Source organism: Myxine glutinosa, chromosome 2, assembly GCF_964187855.1.
Source record: "Myxine glutinosa chromosome 2, kmMyxGlut1.1, whole genome shotgun sequence".
Classification (NCBI taxonomy): Eukaryota; Metazoa; Chordata; class Myxini; order Myxiniformes; family Myxinidae; genus Myxine; species Myxine glutinosa.
The window spans coordinates 126,095,591-126,117,954 of NC_136262.1; the positions used below are offsets into that span (position 1 = coordinate 126,095,591).

Sequence of the window (22,364 nt, forward strand, 5' to 3'; positions counted from 1 at the left end):
CTCTGGTTCAACGTGCCACTAAAACAAGGACACACTTTCAATAACAAAACCAGCACAATTACCCGCTGAACTGCTACTAACATTTGATTGCAGCCTTAAGCAATATTGAATCATTTGTGTGAATCTTTGGCAGTTTTCCTCACGTTCGCTGGAGCATTGTCCAAGAGTCATCTCAGGTTTGCCTTCTGATTAGGTATATGTTGAGTTTTTTATTTTATTTATTTATTTATCTAAGATGGGAGCACACGGAGAGCGGGATGACCGGGAGGGTAAAAGGCAATGAACTGACCTGAAAAAGGTAATGCTTAGTTGTCACATTTGGACACGAGCAAAGGAATGAAGAAGCAGAAGAGGAAACGCAGTAACCTGCAAGTAAGAGAGTTTCATCAGGTGGGGTTAATGGGGTAGAAAATTTTGTGGGTAAGGATGGGGGATGACATTCGAAAACATTCTCCATAAAAGCCGACAGTTTACATGAATGTGCAGTGTCTTCAGAAAGTATTCACACCCCTTGACTTTTTCACATTTTGTTGTGTTACAGCCTGAATTTAAAATGGATTAACTAAACTGGTGGGGGATCTCTGAAGCCCGGGGATTGATATGGTTGCTCAGCGACTCACCGGGTTGGACCGGCTGACCGTTACATTATTATCATGGTCATATAATGTCAGAATTATTTTTTACATTTGTGAATGAAAACCCAGTGCATTGATCATTTTATTTACCACAAGGTGGTGAAACGTGCTAAATCCAAAAAATTCAAGCCAAATTAACATCTTCTAAAAGTTCTTTTTTTATCCTTTCAAATTGCTCAAAATGCAGGAGCTTCAGGCGAGCTTTGCCCCCCTGAGCTCCCCAATGGGGCTCCATCCCTGGAAGCTTTTGCGGCCTTCAGACCCCCGGCCCTATTAGAAGTTGCCTCCTAATCAAATTAAATTACCTCCCAAATTTATATACAGGTTGAAAAAAATGAATTGTAGCTCTTGTATGTTTGCAAAAAGAAAAGTGTAAGTTGAGTTCCATGTATTTTTATCTTTGTCAACTGTAAAACCAATCCTCAAATTGTGCCTAAGTTAAAATGGAACTTTTCCACGTTGCTGTTCATCACATGCTGTGGGCATGCTCTTATAACGACTGCCCATTGGATGTCTCTAGCGAATCAGACAGTGCAGTACGACATCAACTAGGACTACCCAGCTCCCATAGATGTTTATTTTTGTTGCTATAAATAACCAACCTATTTGACTTATCCTATTTTGCGAGAAGTACATGTTGCTTTGCTGTGTTTGTTAACTGGATTTTTCCATCGCTTGTGCAATAACAACGTGAAGTGTGCCAGACCAAATTTTGAATAAAAGACCAACTGCAAGTAATGATGACATGATGGAGAAGAATACAGAAGTATAGGCCTACATGCATTTATCATTTCCAATGAAGATGGCAACAGGCAACAAGAAAGAGCAATCAGAGATTTCAGACCCTCTCCAGGATGTTTTTAGTAGTTTTTTAAAGCTTTTGTGTTGAAACAAATATGGCGGCCGAACCACGTGACCAATGACGTCTTCATTTATTTTTTTTCCTCCACCAATTTATCCCTAGATGACGCTCAAAAAATTTAATCTTGATCGGATGAAGTTTTGTACTTGTCGAATTGTGACGTCATAATGGAGGCACCTATGACATCATCATTCACAAATGTTATTCTGCATGGAGAGTTCTTTACAATGAGCCATGTCTCAATTTTTTCTATGCAGCGCTTTCAGAGATAGAGGTGCAACGTTTTTTGTTTTTTCCAAGATGGCTGCCGAACCACGACCTATGACATCATAATTATATTAAAACATTATACAGGAGGAGGTGCACCGATGGTGAAATTTTCCTGTCAATCGGACCAACGGTTGCAGAGAAAATCATATTTATTCTGTGCAGACAAACAGACTCAAATGCAATACCCTGTCCTCTGGCAAGGGTAATTAGCTAAGCTGGAAAAGGTAAATAGTGCAGCAGATATGTGCAAATATTGTGGGTTTGATGATAAAAGCATAGAATTTGGCTCACATTTAGTACATACCACTAGGAAGATTTTTGGATATAGGGACATTGCATATTCCTCCTGGGGCCAAAATGGCGGCCATTTTACAAAATGGCCGTGATCGGGTATTACATAACACATAATCTGTAGGAGTTGTGCACGTTTTTCAACTGGAGATGCATGCAAGTGATGCAATATCACTTAAAATATAACCTGGGATGCCAATTAAAGGTCATACACCTTACATAACCGATTTATTGGGCCTATTAGGCAACAATTACGCAAAATTTGGGTTTTCTTATGGGTTTTGTCCGTATTTTGCACTGAAAATGATCGGTTTAACATTAAACTGCACTGCCACTGTGGAAGTGCGTTTACCCTTACATATTATCTTACATTTATCTTTTACCCTTACATTGTCAGTGGGTACATGTCTACATCATATTAAAATATAACAATCCGCCATGCGGACAAAGGCGATCTAGGTGAGCAAACCGAGCATCAAACCTACATTAATGCCAACCACCCATTTACACATGTACGTTATGTAGTTGGATCTTATCAGCTAACGAAATATTCTCATTGGGTATTAAAGCATGGTAGTAGATGGAGTCTGCAATCCCCAGTTGACCTATACAAAGGGGTTATGGTTGTGTTCTCTAAGCCGTCCATGATACTGCAAGTTCTACTCCCGAGCACACTGTCCGCCGCAGTGGCATAGTGCCGTGCACTGGAGTACAGCCTTCCTACACTTGCATTGTCCTCTGCATCCCTTCTTGCAGCCGCATCTGAGAAGTTGCCGGCATGCTTGCGTTGCCTCCGGGAGGGTTGTCCAGCAGACGTCTCAGCCAGTGTCACTCGTCACCCACCCCCATTCGCTAGGGGATGGGAGCTCTGCAGCAGCAACCATCATCTGGCCCCAACAGTAGCCAGCTTGGTAGGCAGTTCTCCTGATGTGCTGTCTGAGGGCTTCTCGAGTTGGCGGGAGAGCATCTATTGCTCGACCCTTCTGGGTGAAGAGCTGCTTACGTGCATCGTTGACATGCTCATGGCTGCTAGTGCGATCATACAGGAGAATGACGAAACGCTCCAAGGTGTCCAGGCTGTCATCTACGATTGAGGGGTTTGGTGTAGCGCCCAAGGCACAGAAGGTCGCAGTGACCTCATCACAGGCCTTCCACATCTCCCATGCAGTATTTTTGCTCCTGCCTCCAAAGCTTGACACGGTATCACACCCAGTGAAGGCATGAAATGAGGGTAGTCCTCGACACTTGTCAGGCCCCAATGCCTGGGCCATCTCGTGAGCTGCTAAGAACCTAAAGCTCTTCCCGGTACCGAAGGCAACCCACAGCTCATCTATGTTGAGGCGTTCGGCTGCTGCCACCGCAAGGACTACGACATCCGTGTCAACTGTGCGGATCGACACCTTGGTGTAGCCCTGCTTCACAACATCTTCCACGTGGAGCAGCATCCTGGTATCTGCTTCTTCATGTGTACATGGAGCAAGACCAGCGATGTCTCTGGCATGCGTACAGACCACGTCTTTGTGGAGAGTGCTGATGACTTGTTTCTCTGTCTCTTGAGCAGCTAGTCTCGTCGCTAGGAAGGAGAACAGCTCCACCTTGTTCTCGTCGATCCGTAGGAAGGCCTGCCAGTTTCCTGGTATGGAACTAGATGGCTCGACTCGTCTCCGGATGCCTCTACCTCTCTTTGTGCGAGTGTCGGCCTTCAAACTGTCTGGCAGGTATTCATCCCAGACGACATCCACTCTAATTGCATGCTGTAGCTGAGATGTGATGTACGGCAAGAAAACCTGTGTTGCATAGTCAGAGAAGGTCTTCGCACCACCAGGTGCCAGCATGTTGGCGATAGCTGCTCCATCAAGGATGATGACTTCAACATGAGGACTGGCAACATTCTCTTGTGGAGGGATCATATCTTCTAAGCATCCCACGAGGTCAGACTTTTTGCCCAGTCTCATTTTGCCCATCTGTGACAGGGCAGGGGGACAGGCCTGGTTCTCATGAGCTAAGAAGTCGTCGAGATCTCCATCACGCATCTGGGATGCAATGAACAACCGGGAGAATAGGGAGCAGTCATTCTTGAGTGACGACAGCTGAAGCTGGGTTCCTGATTTCTCTCTGACTGGAGATCGGCTGAAGAGAGGAAGGTTGCTTCTCCTGATTGGGTCGGTGATGGGCTTCGTCTGGTTCACAAGCCGCTCATTGACATACGTGTGGTACTGCTCCTGCCCCAGCTTCTCGATCTGGCGCACAGTGTTGATGACTGCTGGGTCTGCCAGGTCCCTGCTGTCTAGTACCAGGAGATCATTGCTGTCATCACAGAAGGGGTTCCCCATCTCTCTCATGACACCGGAGAGTGACCACATCTCAAGCAAACGCCAGCTGTGTTTGCTTTGTCTGCTCATGGTGCCTGGAATCAGTCTTCTTTGTTCTCGTCTCTGCTGTGGCTTGGAACTCAGCAATCACTCTTGCCATCTCAGGACCAGACACCATCCAGCGCCGCAATGCTGCAGGATTCTCAGTCAGTCCAACTGCTCCGCCATCGCCTTTCACTGATGCGTTATTCTGCTCATGTGCCTGGTCGATGGCCAAAGCAGAGAATGCATGTGTTGTCTTCTTCACTGAGAAGTTCCCAGCCATGAACTCTGCGAACACATCTGGATGCTTGTCTTCGAGTGCCACCATGTCACGCAAGTGAATTGGAATCCACCTTGCGTAATTTGTGTGCCCCAGGGCAAAGAACCAGGGTACAATCTTGGTCAAGGCATCGATGTAGAGCATGAAGTCGCTCTCGCGTAGCGATCTCACGTAGATCATGATTTCCAGTTCCAGCTGCAGGATAATCGACCAGAACTTGAACTGGGGACTTGTATCAGCTCGGCTAGCACACCAGTCTTCAACTGACATTGGAACCTGTCCCTCATCCAACCCGTCACAGTATTGGGTGTAACCCTCCTGTCGAAGGAGATACAAAACACTAGCTGTGACCTGGTGAGCCCATCGAGTGCGCGTCACATGGGTGGCTTTGATGAAGGAGTCGGCTGTTCCAGGTGTAGCAACTCCTGCCTGGACCAGGGCTTCTGTCCATCCACTGCAATCCAGAAGGTCGCCCAGAGTGTTGAATGATGCCTTTTCGATGTGGAATCCGGCAAACAGGATAATGAAGGAATCTTCTCCATGTGTGTGAGGCCAGACTCAGACGATCTTTGTAAAAACTGTTGTGAAAATCAACCAAATCCACAACTCGTCCCATAGATAGGTTTAATCTCAATAAGATCGTGACATCATCCTGTAAAATACACCATGCAATATATATATATATATGTCAGGATCAAGGCATCATATGAGAAAGATTGGATATATCAGTCAATGCAAGCAAGCCTAGAATATAAGTAGGTACGTACCATTCAATTCTTCATGTCATTGTATAAAGTCGCAGGAGTGGCCTCGAGTCGCGGACGTCCCGAGGTCTTATAGACACCGCCCAGCGGTTTAAGTGAGCATCACACCTGGGTTCAACTTTGGTACATTTTCACCACATTCTCCCCGCCGTTAGAACTATGCTGCCACTAGGCAGGAAGCGAGCGTGCGTCAGCATTAATGGGTAGAGGAAGTCATTATATCATTATCGGGGTGTCAAAGAAATATTCCTATTGATTCTTGTCTTTGCGCCATTGTGTTATGTTTTGCACTCTGTCAAAGCGTCTTCAGGGCTTCCTGGAAAGCGCTATACGAAATAAATCCATTATCAGTAGTACAGGTCAGTCGGTCCATCCGTAGCGGTCAGTGTGGCGAATTACCCTGCCAGCACAGGTTCGGAAACTACCGGGTACGACATCCCCAAACCCGGAGTCCCCTGCTTCGGAGTAGCCGCTGGAGGCAGGTGTCGGAGGGGCACCTCAGTGCCCTCACCGCTTCAGGCAGGGGTGTATCAGGCGAAGGGAGGGACGGCAGATGTTCTCTAGGCGCACTCATAGCCTGGTTAGCAAACATGTCCGATACTGGCAGACGATGAGCCTGTGGGTCACAATAGTCTAGTCTCACAGGCCTATGTGCTGGATAAGGTGTACCTTTTCGATATGCAACTCATTACATAAGGTGTACCTTGCATGTAAGGTGTACCTTGTCGAAGAGCGAATGTCCATTCGTCGCAATGCAACGCATTACAGGAAGATGTGTCGATGTGGAAGATGTGTAAATCAGTAAGCCTCTTTACAGTAAGCTGTAACAGTAAGTAAGATTACATGACAGGAGGCCATTACAGTGTAAGTCAATTACAGTAAGTCTGTACCGGCCTAGGAGTTGTAACAGTAAGTAAGATTACATGACAGGAGGCCATTACAGTAAGTCCATTACAGTAAGTCTGTACCTGCCTTGGCTCCCAAGGGTACATGGTCGATCCACGTTAGATCCATGTCATGGAATTGCCGAGGGAGAGAACCGACGAGAGCCATAACGAGAGTTACTCGATACCCCGGAGTCCCCTTTTTGAAACACGAGACTCTCTCGAAACACGAAACTCGAGCGCCCTCTGACGGCAGCGCGTACGAATTGCAAGCTCCGGCAAATAGTTTTACAAGCAAAACGTTTGCCACGAGTGCCCGCCGAAGGCTGCCCGAACGACCGGCATGGCAGATTACGACGACGCACAAAACGACCGAAATGCGCCTTCCCAGCGAAGCGCGCAGAATCTCCCGACCTGCAGCACAGCGCTCAGAGGATCGGAGAAGATCGGCTATACCGGCTACCGGCTACCGAGAGAGCGTCCCGGATGGATTGCCCATCCATGGCCCATTCGGCTAAACCGGCTACCGAGAGAACGGGATTGTCCATCCATGGCCCGTTCGGCTAAACCGGCTACCGAGAGAACGGGATTGTCCCGGATGGATTGAGAAAACGTCGAGATCGAGAAATGGAAAACGTCCCGGAGGGATTGGCCATCCATGGCCCGTCCTATCGACATACCGAGAGGATATACCGAGAGGATGGCCCGGATGGATGGATCGTCCCGGAGGGATTGGCCATCCATGGCCCGTCCTATCGACATACCGAGAGGATATACCGAGAGGATGGCCCGGATGGATGGATCGACATACCGAGAGAATGGCCCGGATGGATGGACCATCATCGCACCCCCTCACTCATCCATCCCCCCCCCCCCCCCCCGTTGTGAATTGTGAGATAGCAGCCGCGCACCGCGTACCGAAGTCGAGCGACCTTCACAGTCTGGGTCAGAGGGAACGCAAACAGGCAGCGGCCGGGCGAGGCGTCTCGCAGTCTCGAAAAGTGTGGAGGCGAGCCAAGAGACCTGTCCTAGAAGCAACAAGCCCAGAGTCAAGGGCGATCCGGCGGGCCGGTGCCCACGTGGCTTGCTCAGGAGACGAGGGAGTCGGGCGCAACGCTCAATGTTACCGTCTCATGGGGGTCACCGTGCACTCCCAATGCCCCGTGCCTTATCGATTAACGGCATAAGTCCTCGATGTTGGCTAGTCGCCCTCGAAGGCCGCCACGTTATGACACGCACTTTCGGGCAGGGGCGGTCAGATTGAGTATTTCTGCTATCTGTAGAGGTACCCAGGTAGACGAACTCAGGTAGACGTACTCTGATGACGCAAGCGCGGGAAGCAGTTTAATGGCGCTGTAGAGCAAACGATGACGTCATCAATTGGTTCGGGCGCGTGCGGGCGGGTTTGACGGCGAGTTCCAGCTGAGCGGTATCCCCAGACGGAGTAAAGTAGCACACCGAAATCTATAGTCTTGCGTCCATTGGGCAGCAGCATTCGAGCGGGCTCGAGATTGGTGTACGGAATACGAACCCGGCCGACGAGTGAAATGTATTATCTAGGGCGCACCGCGTACGAGGGAAACCGAAAGTCGAGCTCGGCCCGTTGAACCAGTGCGGCTCACCGAGTCGAGAGGGCGAGCACGCCGAGTCGAGAGGGCGAGCATGCTTGGCAGCGATAAACTGCACGACCTGAAGTAGCATCTCGTTTGTTTAGCTTTCGGGCCGTGTTTTGTCCGGAGTTTTAGACATAGTTAGTCATATAGAATACATATGGTATACGATCATCTATCATCTATCATAAGCATAAGCCCGAGTGCCGTGAAAGGCTATGAAGGTCCCGCTCGACGTCCTTAGAAACTCATCCGTGCTGCGGCGAGTCCTCGAATGGTGCCAAGCGAGCCTCCATTGAGGCGATTCCGGGCAGCGGAGTTCGCCGGCCTCGTTGAGTAGCCACATGTAGGTGGGATTTCGACGAGCCGCGATCAGAATCGCCGGCCTCGCAGAGTGGTGCCCGCGAAGGGCGCAGTGCGCGATTTGCGCGTAGGAGGTGATTCCACCGAGCAGCGATTGGTCGGGTTGTGCCCGCGATGGGGCAGCGCGCGATTCGCGCGTAGGAGGTGATTCCGACATGCAGCGATTGGAATCGCCGGCCTCGCAGAGTGGTGCCCGCGATGGGCGCAGCGTGCGGCTTCGCGTAGGAGGAGGTGATTCCGAGCAGCGATCGGAATCGTAGGCCTCACGGAGTAGTGCACGCGACGGGTGCAGCGTGGGAGGAGGTGATTCTAAAGCAGCGATCGGAATCGTAGGCCTCACAGAGTAGTGCACGCGATGGGTGCAGCGCGCGCGATTCGCGCGGGGAGGTGCTTCCGAGCAGCGATCGGTCGGGCACAGAGTAGTGCACGCGACGGGTGCCGCGCGCGCGATTCGCGCGTGGAGGTGCTTCCGAGCGCGGCATGACAGTAAAGGGAGTCGTGAACACTCATGTGGACATCTCATCTCGGGCCGAGGCACGCAAATCAGTTGGTCGGGTAGGCCGTCGGCTCCAAGCGGGTCCGTCGTTCCGACGGGGTTTCGGCCGCAGGACGTTGCCCAGTAGCATCGTTCTCCAGGCGTCTTGCCGGAGTCCGTCATGCCTGCTTCGGCGTTCGGGCCTCAGGAGAGCAGTTCGCGCTTTGACGACGCGGTCCCGAAAAAGGCTTGCGAGGTCCCCATCGCATCCGGTCCTTTCGAGGCAGACCGGCTGCGAGAGTAGTTGGAGCTCCGTAGCTGGAGCTAGCTCGACGGGTCCTCCGCCGGTCATTCTTCTCCGAGGTGGGCCTCGCAGGAGCGCGGAGAATGTCGGGAAACGCTCGTCTGAGATGTGCGTTCATCCGGCCATCGCCAGACTCGTGTCCCGCCATTTCCGAAGATCATTATTGAGATTAAGTGTTGTGAAAATCAACCAAATCCACAACTCGTCCCATAGATAGGTTTAATCTCAATAAGATCGTGACATCATCCTGTAAAATACACCATGCAATATATATGTCAGGATCAAGGCATCATATGAGAAAGATTGGATATATCAGTCAATGCAAGCAAGCCTAGAATATAAGTAGGTACGTACCATTCAATTCTACATGTCATTGTATAAAGTCGCAGGAGTGGCCTCGAGTCGCAGACGTCCCGAGGTCTTATAGACACCGCCCAGCGGTTTAAGTGAGCATCACACCTGGGTTCAACTTTGGTACATTTTCACCACAAAAACCATTGCAAATTTTACCACTATGGACCGGTCCATAGTGGTAAAATTTTCACTGGCTATGCAATAGGCTATACTAGTGAACCACACATGACAGTGTTTTAGCCAATCGGGAAGGAGAATCAACAAGAGGTGTGTTATAATTCAACTTATGGGCGAAAATAGTAAATTTTGGCCGCCATTTTGTAAAATGGCCGCCACAGCTACCATGGGACAAATATGCGATGTCCCTATATCCAAAAATATTCCTAAGGGTATGTCGTAACTGTGTGCCAAATGCCATGCTTTTATCATCAAACCCACAATTCTGTCAAAATATTTCACATATCTGCTGCACTAAAATAGTTGCTTTGGAGTTGATGATCGACAAAGCTCAAATGTCTGAAAATGTTTTTTTATGAAATTTTAAATTGAAAATATCGAAACTAATATTTTGTCTGAAATCATCTTTCGAATCAAGTTCAGTCGACAAGTGAAACTGGGATGCTTTTCCAATTCCATTTTTCCTGCAAATAATGCAACTTTTGGATTTCAGCACCAAACTTGGCAAAGTGATACATTGGTCAATACTAACAGCAAGCAGTCCAGGTTATCTATCTATAATTCCAGTAATCTCTGTCTGTCTGTACGTTTGTCTGTGACCGCTGTTTCTCGACAACCACGGGTCCGATATACTTTTAACTTGCCAGGTATATTGCTGGGGACCCGAGGATGTGCCTTTTCAAGGTTTCATATTAATCGGACAATTACTTACCGAGCTATGTCCAAAAAACGATTCAACCAATCAGAGAGCAGCGAACGATCGCGTGTGCCGAACGTGGCGGACACACTCTGCCTCGGATGGCACATTTGAGAGCGTATTCATTTATTTCACGTTTGCAAACTATGTTGGCGTTAAACTACGTTTTAAAACTAATAAAAACGAATTTGCGATTCATTCGCTTTCCTGCGCGTTTGTGCACGCGATGGCGATTTCTTTACCAAACTCCGGAAGCCGTTCGCTTTGGACCAAACCATTGCATGTAAATAGAGGGGGGGGTTCTGTGGTCGTTGCGAATGGACCAAACCATTCATGTAAATAGAGGGGGGGGATTGTCACTGTACTCGCAAGCCGTTCGCCGTTCGCTTTGGCGTTGCGAATGGACCAAACCATTTCATGTAAATAGAGGGGGGGGATATAATTTTAGATAGATATATAGTACGGGCATATATATAGTACGGGCATGCCCTAGTACTATAAATTCTGAAATGCTCATGACTTGTGGGCACCTTATACCTTTTAGGGATTATAAGTGTGACATGTTCACAATAAGTTGTATAGTCTGGAGTTGGACAGTCACAGACAATTGGAGGTTATCCAGGGTTCAGTGGCTGAATTTGATCAAAATCTTCAAAGATCAAAAACCTCAAAATTTGATCCTTGAAAATAATGGGAGGTATATTTGGTACTGGGAGCATTTGGTTCCACATCCTAAAACCCGGGAAAGATTGTAACCAATACAGAATAACCTGTACATAATAATCCTGATACCTTTGCAAACGCCCACCAACCAATGCCAGTAGAGGGGGCTCCCAGTTTAATGTCCATCGGTGGGACTGCACAAACATTGATGCCTCGGACTGCCTGCGATACACCAGGATGGCAGTTTATAGTTGGGCCGAGATTTGAACCCAGGGTAGACGGCTCACAGGTGAGCGTAACTACTTCTCGGCCATCCTGCCATCCCAATATCTTCATTGTGTAGTTTAAAATGCCATTGGCTCGTTACAAGCTACAATGCAATAGGAGGAAGCATACTGCTGGAGGCTTTTGAAATTGCTCACGTTTATTTGAATCTCATGGCATGCATGTTATACCATTAACAAAATATTACCTATGACTGACCAAAACAGCCGTGAGTTGATAATTTTTAAGGTTTTATTTTTAACACAGTTTCTGTAGCCAAAGACACTGACATCTTTTCTCTGGCCTGCTGCAGGCTGATTGGCTGCTGCAGAGATTAAAGAAGATGCCAGAGGACAAGAGCAACACAGTGCAGACAGGTGTTGCAGAGCCTTAAACTGAGAAACTTTGGCAACCGGTTGTGATTGTTTGTACATGGAATTGATGCTCAAACACAATGTTTTTCATGGATTAATCTGTATTGGCAGTAACAGCCTGCATATAGCATAATTTGCATATAGCATATAGCATAATTTGCATATAGCATGTAGCATAATTTGCATATACCATATTGCATAATTTGCATCTAGCATATAGCATAATTTGCATCTAGCATATAGCATAATTTGCATCTAGCATATAGCATAATTTGCATATAGCATATAGCATAATTTGCATATAGCATATAGCATAATTTGCATATAGCATAATTTGCATATAGCATATAGCATAATTTGTATATACCATATAGCATAATTTGCATTTAGCATAATTTGCATATAGCTATAGCAGAATTTGCATATAGCATATAGCATAATTTGCATATAGCTATAGCATAATTTGCATATAGCATGTAGCATAATTTGCATATAGCATGTAGCATAATTTGCATATAGCATGTAGCATAATTTGCATATAGCATGTAGCATAATTTGCATATAGCATGTAGCATAATTTGCATATAGCATATAGCATAATTTGCATATAGCATATAGCATAATTTGCACATAGCATAATTTGCATATAGCATGTAGCATAATTTGCATATAGCATGTAGCATAATTTCCTCTTCAAACGTTTAACAACAGTAGCAGCACATGCAGCATGCATTATTTTAAATGATGGTATAAAGCAAAGTGTGCAAGCATTAAGAATTGGTCCTGCTTTAAATGCAGAGCATTTCTGTGTACTGTACTTCCTTTCCAAATGGTGGTCTAAAAAGATGCAAAAAGTTTTGTTCACTTCAGAGTCCAAAAAGCATCTGCATATACTGAAGATGTCACAATGGCCTTGTCAAACTTAGAGAAGAGATCTAACTAACCCACAACAAGACAAAACACTGCACTTTGTACTTACTCTGGTAAGACATTGTATTAGCAGTGACCAAAACCAAAGCATAAGGGGCAGGACCTACCAGCGTTGTTGTGGATACTTGCAATGAATGATGGTTGTTGTGCCAATGTGCCATGTAGAAAGGCCCAATAATTGTAACACTGGATGCTAGATCAACTGAGACCAGGCAAGCAATTGTGGCATTGGAATGCATTTCTCCCTTCAGCCTTAACGGTGTTGGTAAATATTTAGCTACTGTGCCCAACTGAGTTCTAGAAGCCATCCGCATGGGCTAGCGTATATTTTTGTAATCTGCTTGCCTTTTGAGCTTTGCACAGAAATCAGTGACAGAAAAGTCCATGATTCTGACTTGAATGTTCCGGAATTCCAAGTCCAACACCAGGAAGCTCACGTGACAAGGCAGAAGATCATTGAAAGTGATGTAGCAATTTCGAGCTCTGGTACAGGTCACTGTCCAACTAAAAGTCTGAAGATGCCATTGTGAATAACAGAAAAAAAGAACAGCATAGAAACCGAAAATTTTAAACCAGAAGACGTCATGCAGAGCACGATACTTGCAAAATCCACCCCTCCCTCCCCCAAAAAGGTTGCCATTGATCCATCAAATTGTCCATTTCATAAAGATTAAAATTGACGATATTGATCAAAGCTCAGGCCAATTGGATGAAAAGTGACAATTTTTCAGATGAAAATTGATGATTTTAGAAGTTTGACCTTGAGTTGACCTTTGACCTTTTGACCTCAAATAGTTTGTTTCCCAATTTAGTGACGATATACATTTTACAATATAAATATACAAAATTCAATTCAATATAAATAGTGACAATATAAATATACAAATGCTGTTCAATTTTCAAGTCGATCGGATGAAAAATGACGATTTTAGAAATTCGACCTCCAGATGACCTTTGACCTCAAAATCAATAGGCGTCTCAATTGTGACGACCTCTACAACCTGGTGAAGTTTAATGACAATTGGCTTAGAATTGTAACTTGAAGGCGAGTGAAAAACAGACAGAACAACAAACGGAAACGACCAAAAAAACTTTTAAAACCTTCGATTTTGCAAGTTATAATTGGTGAACCCCAAGTGAAGAGCTCTACTTTACTAAACCAGGTTTAATATTTAGCAACAGCACACATTCGGTCTTTAACCATGCACTGGATTTTCGTGAAAAGCATTTTTTTTAGTGTGACTGAATTTTTGTGTCATACAAGGTGACCACAAAAATTGGTACTCATACAATTTAATAAGCTTTATTTATTATCCCCACACCTTTGGAAAAAATCGGGGGGATATTGTAATCGGCCCCGTCTGTCCGTCCGTCACGCTATCTCCTAAACGGTTGGGCAGAAATTCACCAAACTTGGTAGTTGTAATCACCACATGGCATGAAGGTGCAAGAGCAGTATCATTTTTGGCTCTGCCCCTGGTGTGGGGTCAAAGGTCAAATACCAAAAAAATGCAATTACAGCAACATTTTAAAACATTTTTTAATGAAACGTGTATGCAATCAGCATTGGGGGGCATGTGAAATGTGTAACGATTTCTTGGATTTGACCTCCAACCAGTTTATGCCCCAGGAGTGGAGACTAATCACAGGATCACAGGGGTCAAAATGGGGAAAAAATTTTTAACTCTAAATTTGATATTGGTAATTCCTGGTGTAACCTTTTGCCATCTTTAAATTTTCCTTTAGGTGAGATGCTTGGAGATTTGCGATGGTGCGCCATCGACTCGCTTTAGTTTTTATTTAAAATGACGTTATTTGGTACTGTTGCTTCATGTGACAAATGATTACTATGGAAAGTTATTTGAGGTTAGAGCACATGTTCTGGATGAAGGCCTCCACACTACAGGCACACTTGGATTCGACGGGAAAAAAATGTTTATTATTCATGCAATTGATTATTGATTGATTGATTTGATTATTGAATTGATTATTCATACATTTGACTGCAATTGATAATTGATACAATACAATTGAAATGATGCAATCACTATTGAACACATTTTGTCAGTTATTGCTGTTTTGAGATCATCTACGGATTGTGGCCTCATCGGTAGATGTCATCCTTAAACATGTTTGAATGATTAGATTATGGGGTCTAGAGGTCAAAGGTCAGAGGTCCCGTTTGGCAAAAAATTGTGTTACCTAGCTAACTTGTGAACCAGTGATGGGATTTTGAACAAACTTGGTATAAGTATATATTATGATGCAAAGATGAACCGATTAGATTATGGGGTTTAGAGGTCAAAGGTCAGAGGTCCCGTTTGGTTAAAAAAAAAAATTGTGTTACGAAGCTAACTTGTGAACCAGTGATGGGATTTTGAACAAACTTGGTATAAGTATATTTTATGATGCAAAGATGAACTGATTTGATTATGTGGTCAATAGGTCAAAGGTCAGAGTACATGTTCGGTTAAAAATTGTCACTGAGCTAACTTGGGAATTATTGATGGCATTTTGACCAAACATCTATAATGATGCAAAGATGAACTGATTTGATTATGTGGTCAATATGTCAAAGGTCAGAGGTCATGTTCGGTTAAAAATTATGTTACTGAGCTAACTTGTGAATTATTGATGGCATTTTGACCAAACATCTATAATGATGCAAAGATGAACTGATTTGATTATGTGGTCAATATGTCAAAGGTCAGAGGTCATGTTCAGTTAAAAATTATGTTACTGAGCTAACTTGTGAATTATTTATTGATGGAATTTTGACCAAACATCTATAATGATGCAAAGATGAACTGATTTGATTATGTGGTCAATATGTCAAAGGTCAGAGGTCATGTTCAGTTAAAAATTATGTTACTGAGCTAACTTGTGAATTATTGATGGAATTTTGACCAAATTTGATTTTTGACCAAACATCTATTATTACGCAAAGATGAACTGATTCGATTTTGGCATCAAGGGTCAAATGTCAGAGGTCATGTCAGGTTAAATTTTTTTTATACCTGACAACGGCTGAAGGGATTTAAATCAAACTTGGTACACGTATGTCTGATGATGTAATAATGTGGGCGGAGGCATATCGGTCGATGTTGCGATGTCGAAGAGGGCCATTCTAGTTTTTTTTAATGCCGTGGACAAATTTTAGTACATCAGGGTGATGAAGGTAATCAAGTTTCATCAAAATCATGTGTGTAGTTTTGGAGAAGAAGATCCAAGTGTTTATTTACTGACTGATTGATGGGCACCGTGCAATGCTAATACCTCACCTGAACTATGTTCCAGGTGAGCTAAAAATGGATACATATTTAAGGGACAACCTGTAAAATCCACATATGGATTCATGTATGGTCGTTGCATGAGCAACATTTTGGTAACCAGATATAAGTTTCCGAAGAAGTCTGCAAAAGTCTTGATAGCAACATCATTAATCTTCAATTGTTACAGTCAAAATGTAGAGGGTGCAGATATAATCGTGAGCGAGTCATTTTAACAATCGTCCGAGTTCGCCATTAATATCCCACACAACAAGCACTCAATGGTCATGAAGGTCTGGCAGGGTTGCGGTACAAAGTGTTGAGGCTGTTACCATGGTGTTCTGGACAATACGCCAGAGGCCGAGCATGTCCTATTGGACGAGGAGGCAAGTGCCTGGCAGTCTGATAAGGAGAAGGTAGCACATGCAACTAGAACGGCACTCGGTAGAGAGCGTACCTCCACCAGGCTGAACAGTTTATGTTTTGTATCCCACTGATAGGCCGGATCTGCATTCGGACCTGAACCAAAATCTGATCACCTTCTTCTTGTCACATAACCAACTCATCCACCTAGTTTATTCATGTCATCCATAACTTTTTTAAATATCATGTTGTATATCGCTTTTCGCCCGATCCCTCAATGTTGAAGAATCGCTTGAGAATTAAATAATTCTCGTATCCGAATCCACATTCAGATCTTCACCAAAATTGAATCAAATAGTCCTTGTCAGACACCCAACGGGTCCACCAAGTTTCGTTCAAATCCGTCCACAACCTTTTGAGATATCCTGCTACGTATCGTTTTTGCCCCATCTCCCAATGGTGAAGAATCACTTTTAAAATTATAGCAGCCGGATCCGGATCTTCACCAAAATCTAATCATTTCGTCCTTGTCACGTACACTACATCTCTGCCAAATTTCGTCAGAATCCATCCACAACTGTTTGAGATATTTTGTTCACAGACAGACAGACAAACCGACAGACAGTGATGCAAAACATAACCTCCATCCACCTTTGTTGGTGGAGATCATTAATACTGTGGCGTACACGAAAGCCCACTGGCGTGGTGACATCATTCCGCGCACCAAGTGGGCGGCGGCCACGCCCGAGGGGTAGGCGTGGCCTCAGGATATACACCGGGCGCGCAGCCCGGAGCGGGCCAGTGCTACAGTGACCTCTTTGGAATAAAGAACTATAAACGTACCGCGTTGTCCGCTTCCTCCTTGGTAGCAAGTCACGTGCGTAGCACCGCGTGCTTCATTGGTGACCTCCGACATTCGAGTCAGCCGTCGCTGACTACCCGAAACCGCCGCAACAATGGCTACCAACGCGGTCTCCATCAAGCTCCCCGAATTCTGGGAGTCACAAGCCGAAGTTTGGTTCCTGCAGGCGGAAGCCCAGTTCCGACTTCGAGGCATCACGGTGGACGAGACCATGTACTGCCACGTGGTCGCCGCCCTCGGGCCCGGCACGGCCACCCGCGTCGTATCGGTCCTAAGGGATCCACCTGCCGACGGCAAGTACGAGGCGGTCAAGCGTCTCCTCCTCGCCACGTTCGGCCTTACGGTGGACGCACGGGCCGATCGCCTCTTGGACCTCCCCGAGATCGGGGACACGCGACAGTCGGTCCATATGGACCATATGCTGGTGCTCATGGGCGACGAAACCCCGAACGCTCTATTCCGGGCGTTGTTTCGACGCCAGCTGCCAGCACGAGTCCGCCTCGCTTTGGCTGGTTCCGCGTTAACGGAACCCCGTGCGCTCGCTGCTGAGGCCGACAAATACTACGCGGCTTTGGACGCGCAGGCGAGTCTTGGCGCGGTTGCCGCTCTCGAGGCTCCTGAGGCTTTCCCCGATGCACCGCACCTCGTGTCCGCCGTCACGCCCCGCCCACCACCACCGCCGCCGCCGCGAAGAAAACCGTGGCCTCAGACGCCGCACCTGCCCGCCTGGTGTTTCTTCCACGCCAAGGTCGGTCACGAGGCTCGGCAGTGTCGCCCGCCGTGCTCATTCGGCAGGTTGGGAAACGGGCGAGCCGGCGCTCGGTGGCAACGGTGAGCGTCGGCAATTCAAACAGCCTTTTGTACATAACGGACACCTTGTCCGGGCGCCGTTCCCTGTGCGATACGGGAGCGCAGGTGAGTGTCGTTCCTGCCGGTACGTCCGACGAGCACACCGCGGGCCGAGGTCCCGCGCTGCTTGCGGCCAATGGTACGTCTATACGCACGTACGGAAAACGCTGTCTCTCCCTGCGGTTCGGAGGTCAGGTTTTCCGTTGGTCGTTCGTTACGGCCGATGTGCCCATGGCACTGCTCGGCGCAGACTTCTTATGTGCTAATGGATTACTGGTCGATGTAAAGCGCAGAAGGCTTGTCCAGGCTGAGACGTTCAGCTCGCTCACGTGTGCGTTGCCCGCCTCGTTGAGCAGCTCACAGAGCGGCTCGCCGAGCGGCTTGCTGAGTGGTTCCGTTCCGGCCAGGTTCATCTGTACGCTTCCGGCAGCGGACGAATTCACCCGCCTCCTCGCGGGTTTCCCGGCCCTCACGTGGCCCACCTTCTCGGCGGGGACCGTCAAGCACAGGGTGGAACATCACACCCCCCCCGCCGGGCCACCGGTCTACGCCCGGGCACGCCACCTCGAGCCGACGAAGCTCGCCGTAGCTAAAGCGGAGTTCGCTACGCTGGAGCGGCTCGGCATCGTGCGGCGCTCCGAGAGCGCGTGGGCGTCCCCGCTCCACATCGTGCCCAAGCCCGGCGGGGGATGGCGACCGTGCGAGGACTACCGGCGCCTCAACGACGCCACCACCCTCGACCGCTACCCCGTCCCCCACATCCAGGACTTCTCCGCCCGTTTGGCGGGGATGTCCTTCTTTTCAAAGGTGGACCTCGTACGCGGCTACCATCAGGTCCCTGTCAGGCCGGAGGACATCCCGAAGACGGCTGTCATCACGCCGTTCGGGCTTTTCGAATTTCTTTGGATGCCCTTCGGTTTGAAAAATGCGGCTCAGGCGTTCCAGCGCCTCATGGACAGCGCCTTGCGCGGCTTGGATTTTTTGTACGTCTACCTGGACGACATCCTCGTCGCCAGCGCGTCCCGGGAAGAGCACCTTCGTCACCTCCGCACGCTCTTCGAACGTCTGGGCCAGCACGGCCTGATCGTCAACCCCGCCAAGTGCCGGTTCGGTGTCGCTGAAATCGACTTTTTGGGGCACCGCGTAACCAGGCACGGGGCCGTCCCCCTACCGGCCAAGGTGGAGGCGGTGAAGGGGTTTCCGCGCCCCCGCACGATCAAGGGGCTCCAGGAGTTCCTGGGCATGGTAAACTTTTACCATCGGTTCCTGCCCCGCATCGCCCAGCTCCTCCGCCCCTTGCACGAGGCCCTCCGGGGGAAGCCGGGCAAAGGTGACGTTACCTGGACCGAGCAGATGGACGCGGTGTTCTCGGGCGCGAAGCTCGCCTTGGCCAACACCACCATGCTCGCGCACCCGGCGCCCGATGCACCGATCGCCCTCACCCCCGACGCCTCGGACTACGCGGTGGGCGCGGTGCACGAGCAATGGGTGCGTGGTGCTTGGCAACCGCTGGCGTTCTTCAGCCGGCAGCTTCGCCCGCCTGAACGCCGTTACAGTACCTTCGACTGCGAGTTGCTTGTGCTTCACCTGGCGGTCAGGCACTTCCGCCATCTGCTCGAGGGCCGTGCGTTCACGGCCTTCGTCGACCACAAGCCGCTGGTTTTCGCGATGGGCAAGGTCACCGAGCCGTGGTCGGCCCGGCAGCAGCGTCACCTCGCGGCCGTGTCTGAGTACACGACGGACATCCGACACGTCGCGGGAAAGGACAACCCGGTGGCCGACTGCCTTTCCCGGACCGTCGCCCACGCAGTCCACCTTGGCATTGACAATGCCCGAATGGCGGTGGACCAGGCCGCCGACCCCGCCCTGCGGACCGCCGTCACGGGCCTCCGCGTCACCGAGGTGCGCTTCGACGGTGCGGGCACGGCCCTCGTTTGCGACGTCTCCCTCGGGCGGCCTCGCCCCATCGTGCCCGCAGGCTGGCAGCGCCAGGTTTTTGACGCCATCCACGGCCTGTCCCACCCGGGCGCGAAGGCCTCCCAGAGGTTGGTCGCCGACTAGTTTGTCTGGCATGGCCTCCGGAAGGCCGTCCGCGGCTGGACCAGGACGTGCCTCGCGTGCCAGCGCGCAAAGGTGCACCGCCCACCCAGGCCCCCTTGGCTCCGTTTACGGTGCCGGAACGTCGCTTCGACCACGTGCATGTGGACCTACTGGGACCTCTGCCCCCCTCGCGGGGTTTCACCCATGTCCTTACCATGGTGGACCGCACCACCCGGTGGCCGGAGGCCGTGCCTTTGGCGGCGACGACGGGGGCAGACGTCGCGCAGGCGTTCATCGCCACCTGGGTCGCCCGGTTCGGCGCCCCCTCGGACATCTCGTCTGACCGCGGCCCCCAGTTCACCTCGGAGCTCTGGGCCGCGGGGGCTCGGGGTCCAGCTGCACCGAACCACGGCCTACCACCCCCAGGCCAACGGCCTGTGCGAGCGATTCCACCGCTCATTGAAGGCCGCGCTCCGGGCCACCCTCCGCGATGGCGGCTGGGTCGACAGGCTCCCCTGGGTCCTGCTGGGTCTCCGGACGGCGCCCAAGGAGGACCTGCGTGCATCCGCGGCGGAGTTGGTCTTTGGACAACCGCTGCGGGTGCCGGGCGAGTTCCTCCCCGACCCCACGGCACCTTGGTCCGTGGCGCAGGAGCGTTCTGCGCTGCAGGAGACCACCCGGAGGTTCGCCCCGGTGCCGACGGCGCACCACGGGCACCCTCCTACACACGTCGCCCCGGAGCTTCGCACCGCGGAGTACGTCTTCGTCCGGCACGACGCCCACCGGACACCACTGTGGCCCCCGTACGACGGGCCTTTCCGCGTGCTGGAGACCGGGGTGAAACATTTCAACCTGGATATCGGCGGCACTCCTGACCGGGTCTCCATAGACCGCCTCAAGCCGGCCCACCTCGACGTGGACCACCCACCGCCGGTGGCTCGGCCCCCGCGTTGGGGCCGCCCCCCTGCGGGCGGACCCCCGGCACCGCCCAGCACCGCAGGCACGCCGCCCCCCAGTCCGGCACCCATCCCGGGTACAGCCGGGGGCATCCCACCTGGCATCCTTGCACCCCGGACGCCGCTGGTCGCCAGAGGGCGCTTCGGCCGGGTCATCCGTTTGCCCCGCAAACTGGCCCTCCAGGTGCGCGGGAATTCTGGGGGGGCGCGTGTGGCGTACACGAAAGCCCACTGGCGTGGTGACATCATTCCGCGCACCAAGTGGGCGGCGGCCACGCCCGAGGGGTAGGCGTGGCCTCAGGATATACACCGGGCGCGCATCCCGGAGCGGGCCAGTGCTACAGTGACCTCTGGAATAAAGAACTATAAACTTACCGCGTTGTCCGCTTCCTCCTTGGTAGCAAGTCACGCGTGTAGCACGCGTGCTTCAATACATTATTTATAGCCAATAGTGTTGAATCCTTTTAAAAACAAGTTTTGAGTAAAGTGGACGTACATGTTCCCAAATGTGACAAATTATATTATTTATGACTGAGAAACGGATGTGTTTGTAATAAATAAACCGGTGGTTTTGGTGGCCACAGTCGGACGATGTGGTTTAATTCCTAGTTTTCCCTCTTCCTGTTCTTTTAGCCCACTTCTTGCTGTGTTTGAGCTCCTACCTGCTTGTTAGTCCCCTACCGGTGTACACCGGAGGGGACTATAGGTTTGCACGCCGTCCCTCCGTCTGTCAGTCTGTCAGTCTGTCAGTCTGTCAGTCTGTCAGTCTGTCAGTCTGTCAGTCCGTCAGTCCGTCAGTCCGTCACGCAAAGAACAGTTTTCCGGACTTTTTTTTCTAAACGCTTAATGCTAATGATTTCAAACTTGGCACATGGTTTCCTCATGATAAGTTACAGGACAGGTTCGAACTTCACGACGTTTAGATCATTTTTGACAAAGTTATGGCACTTTGAACTTTGGGATTCTGATAATTCTGATGATCCTTAACTCAGTGCCATTTTAAGTTTTAATTTCCTTTAAAAAACAATTTCTCTGCAATAATAGGATCGATTGAGATCAAATTTTCACCGTAGGGGGGACTCGGTCTGTGGAATATTTTAATGGTAATTATGACGTCACAGGTCACGTGGTTCGGCCGCCATATTGGTTTTCGTGCAAACACGAAAATCCCTTTTTCTCTGCAACGGCTGAACAGATCGAGGCCAAACTTTGCAGGCAGAATCGCATACGCATATCGAACAAAAACGTCAGCGAGCATGACGTCATGCGTCACATGGTTTCAGAGTTATGACGTTTTTAAGCATTAACCTTTAAAACCGAGCTCCTCCCTCATTTTTGATCCAATCGAGGGGAAACTTCGCAGATCTGTTCAGCACTAAAATGTCATTTTGGAATTTGCGATAGGGCACGTGGTTTGGCAGATATCGTTCATTAAACGAAAATATTTTAAAAAACGGATATCTCTTGAATCGCC

The 22,364-nt window shown here is 49.2% G+C and overlaps 1 protein-coding gene across 5 annotated transcripts in view; it reads left to right on the forward strand.

Moving 5' to 3' along the window:
* The window catches only part of HINT3 (histidine triad nucleotide binding protein 3), a 48,057-nt gene extending 33,458 nt beyond the window's left edge, over positions 1-14,599 (forward strand). For 2 of the 5 annotated variants that reach the window (XR_013622356.1, XR_013622355.1), the window contains exons 5-6: positions 11,561-11,980; positions 12,037-14,599. Coding sequence is in view for 2 of the 5 variants with exons in the window: in XM_068107193.2 (XP_067963294.1) it covers positions 11,561-11,641 (81 nt within the window). In the remaining 3 variants the exon portion in view is untranslated. Of the gene's footprint in view, positions 1-11,560 lie in introns of all 5 variants that reach the window. The other 3 variants (XM_068107193.2, XM_078771621.1, XR_013622357.1) reach the window with 2 other exon arrangements.
* Positions 14,600-22,364: the final 7,765 nt, after the last annotated feature.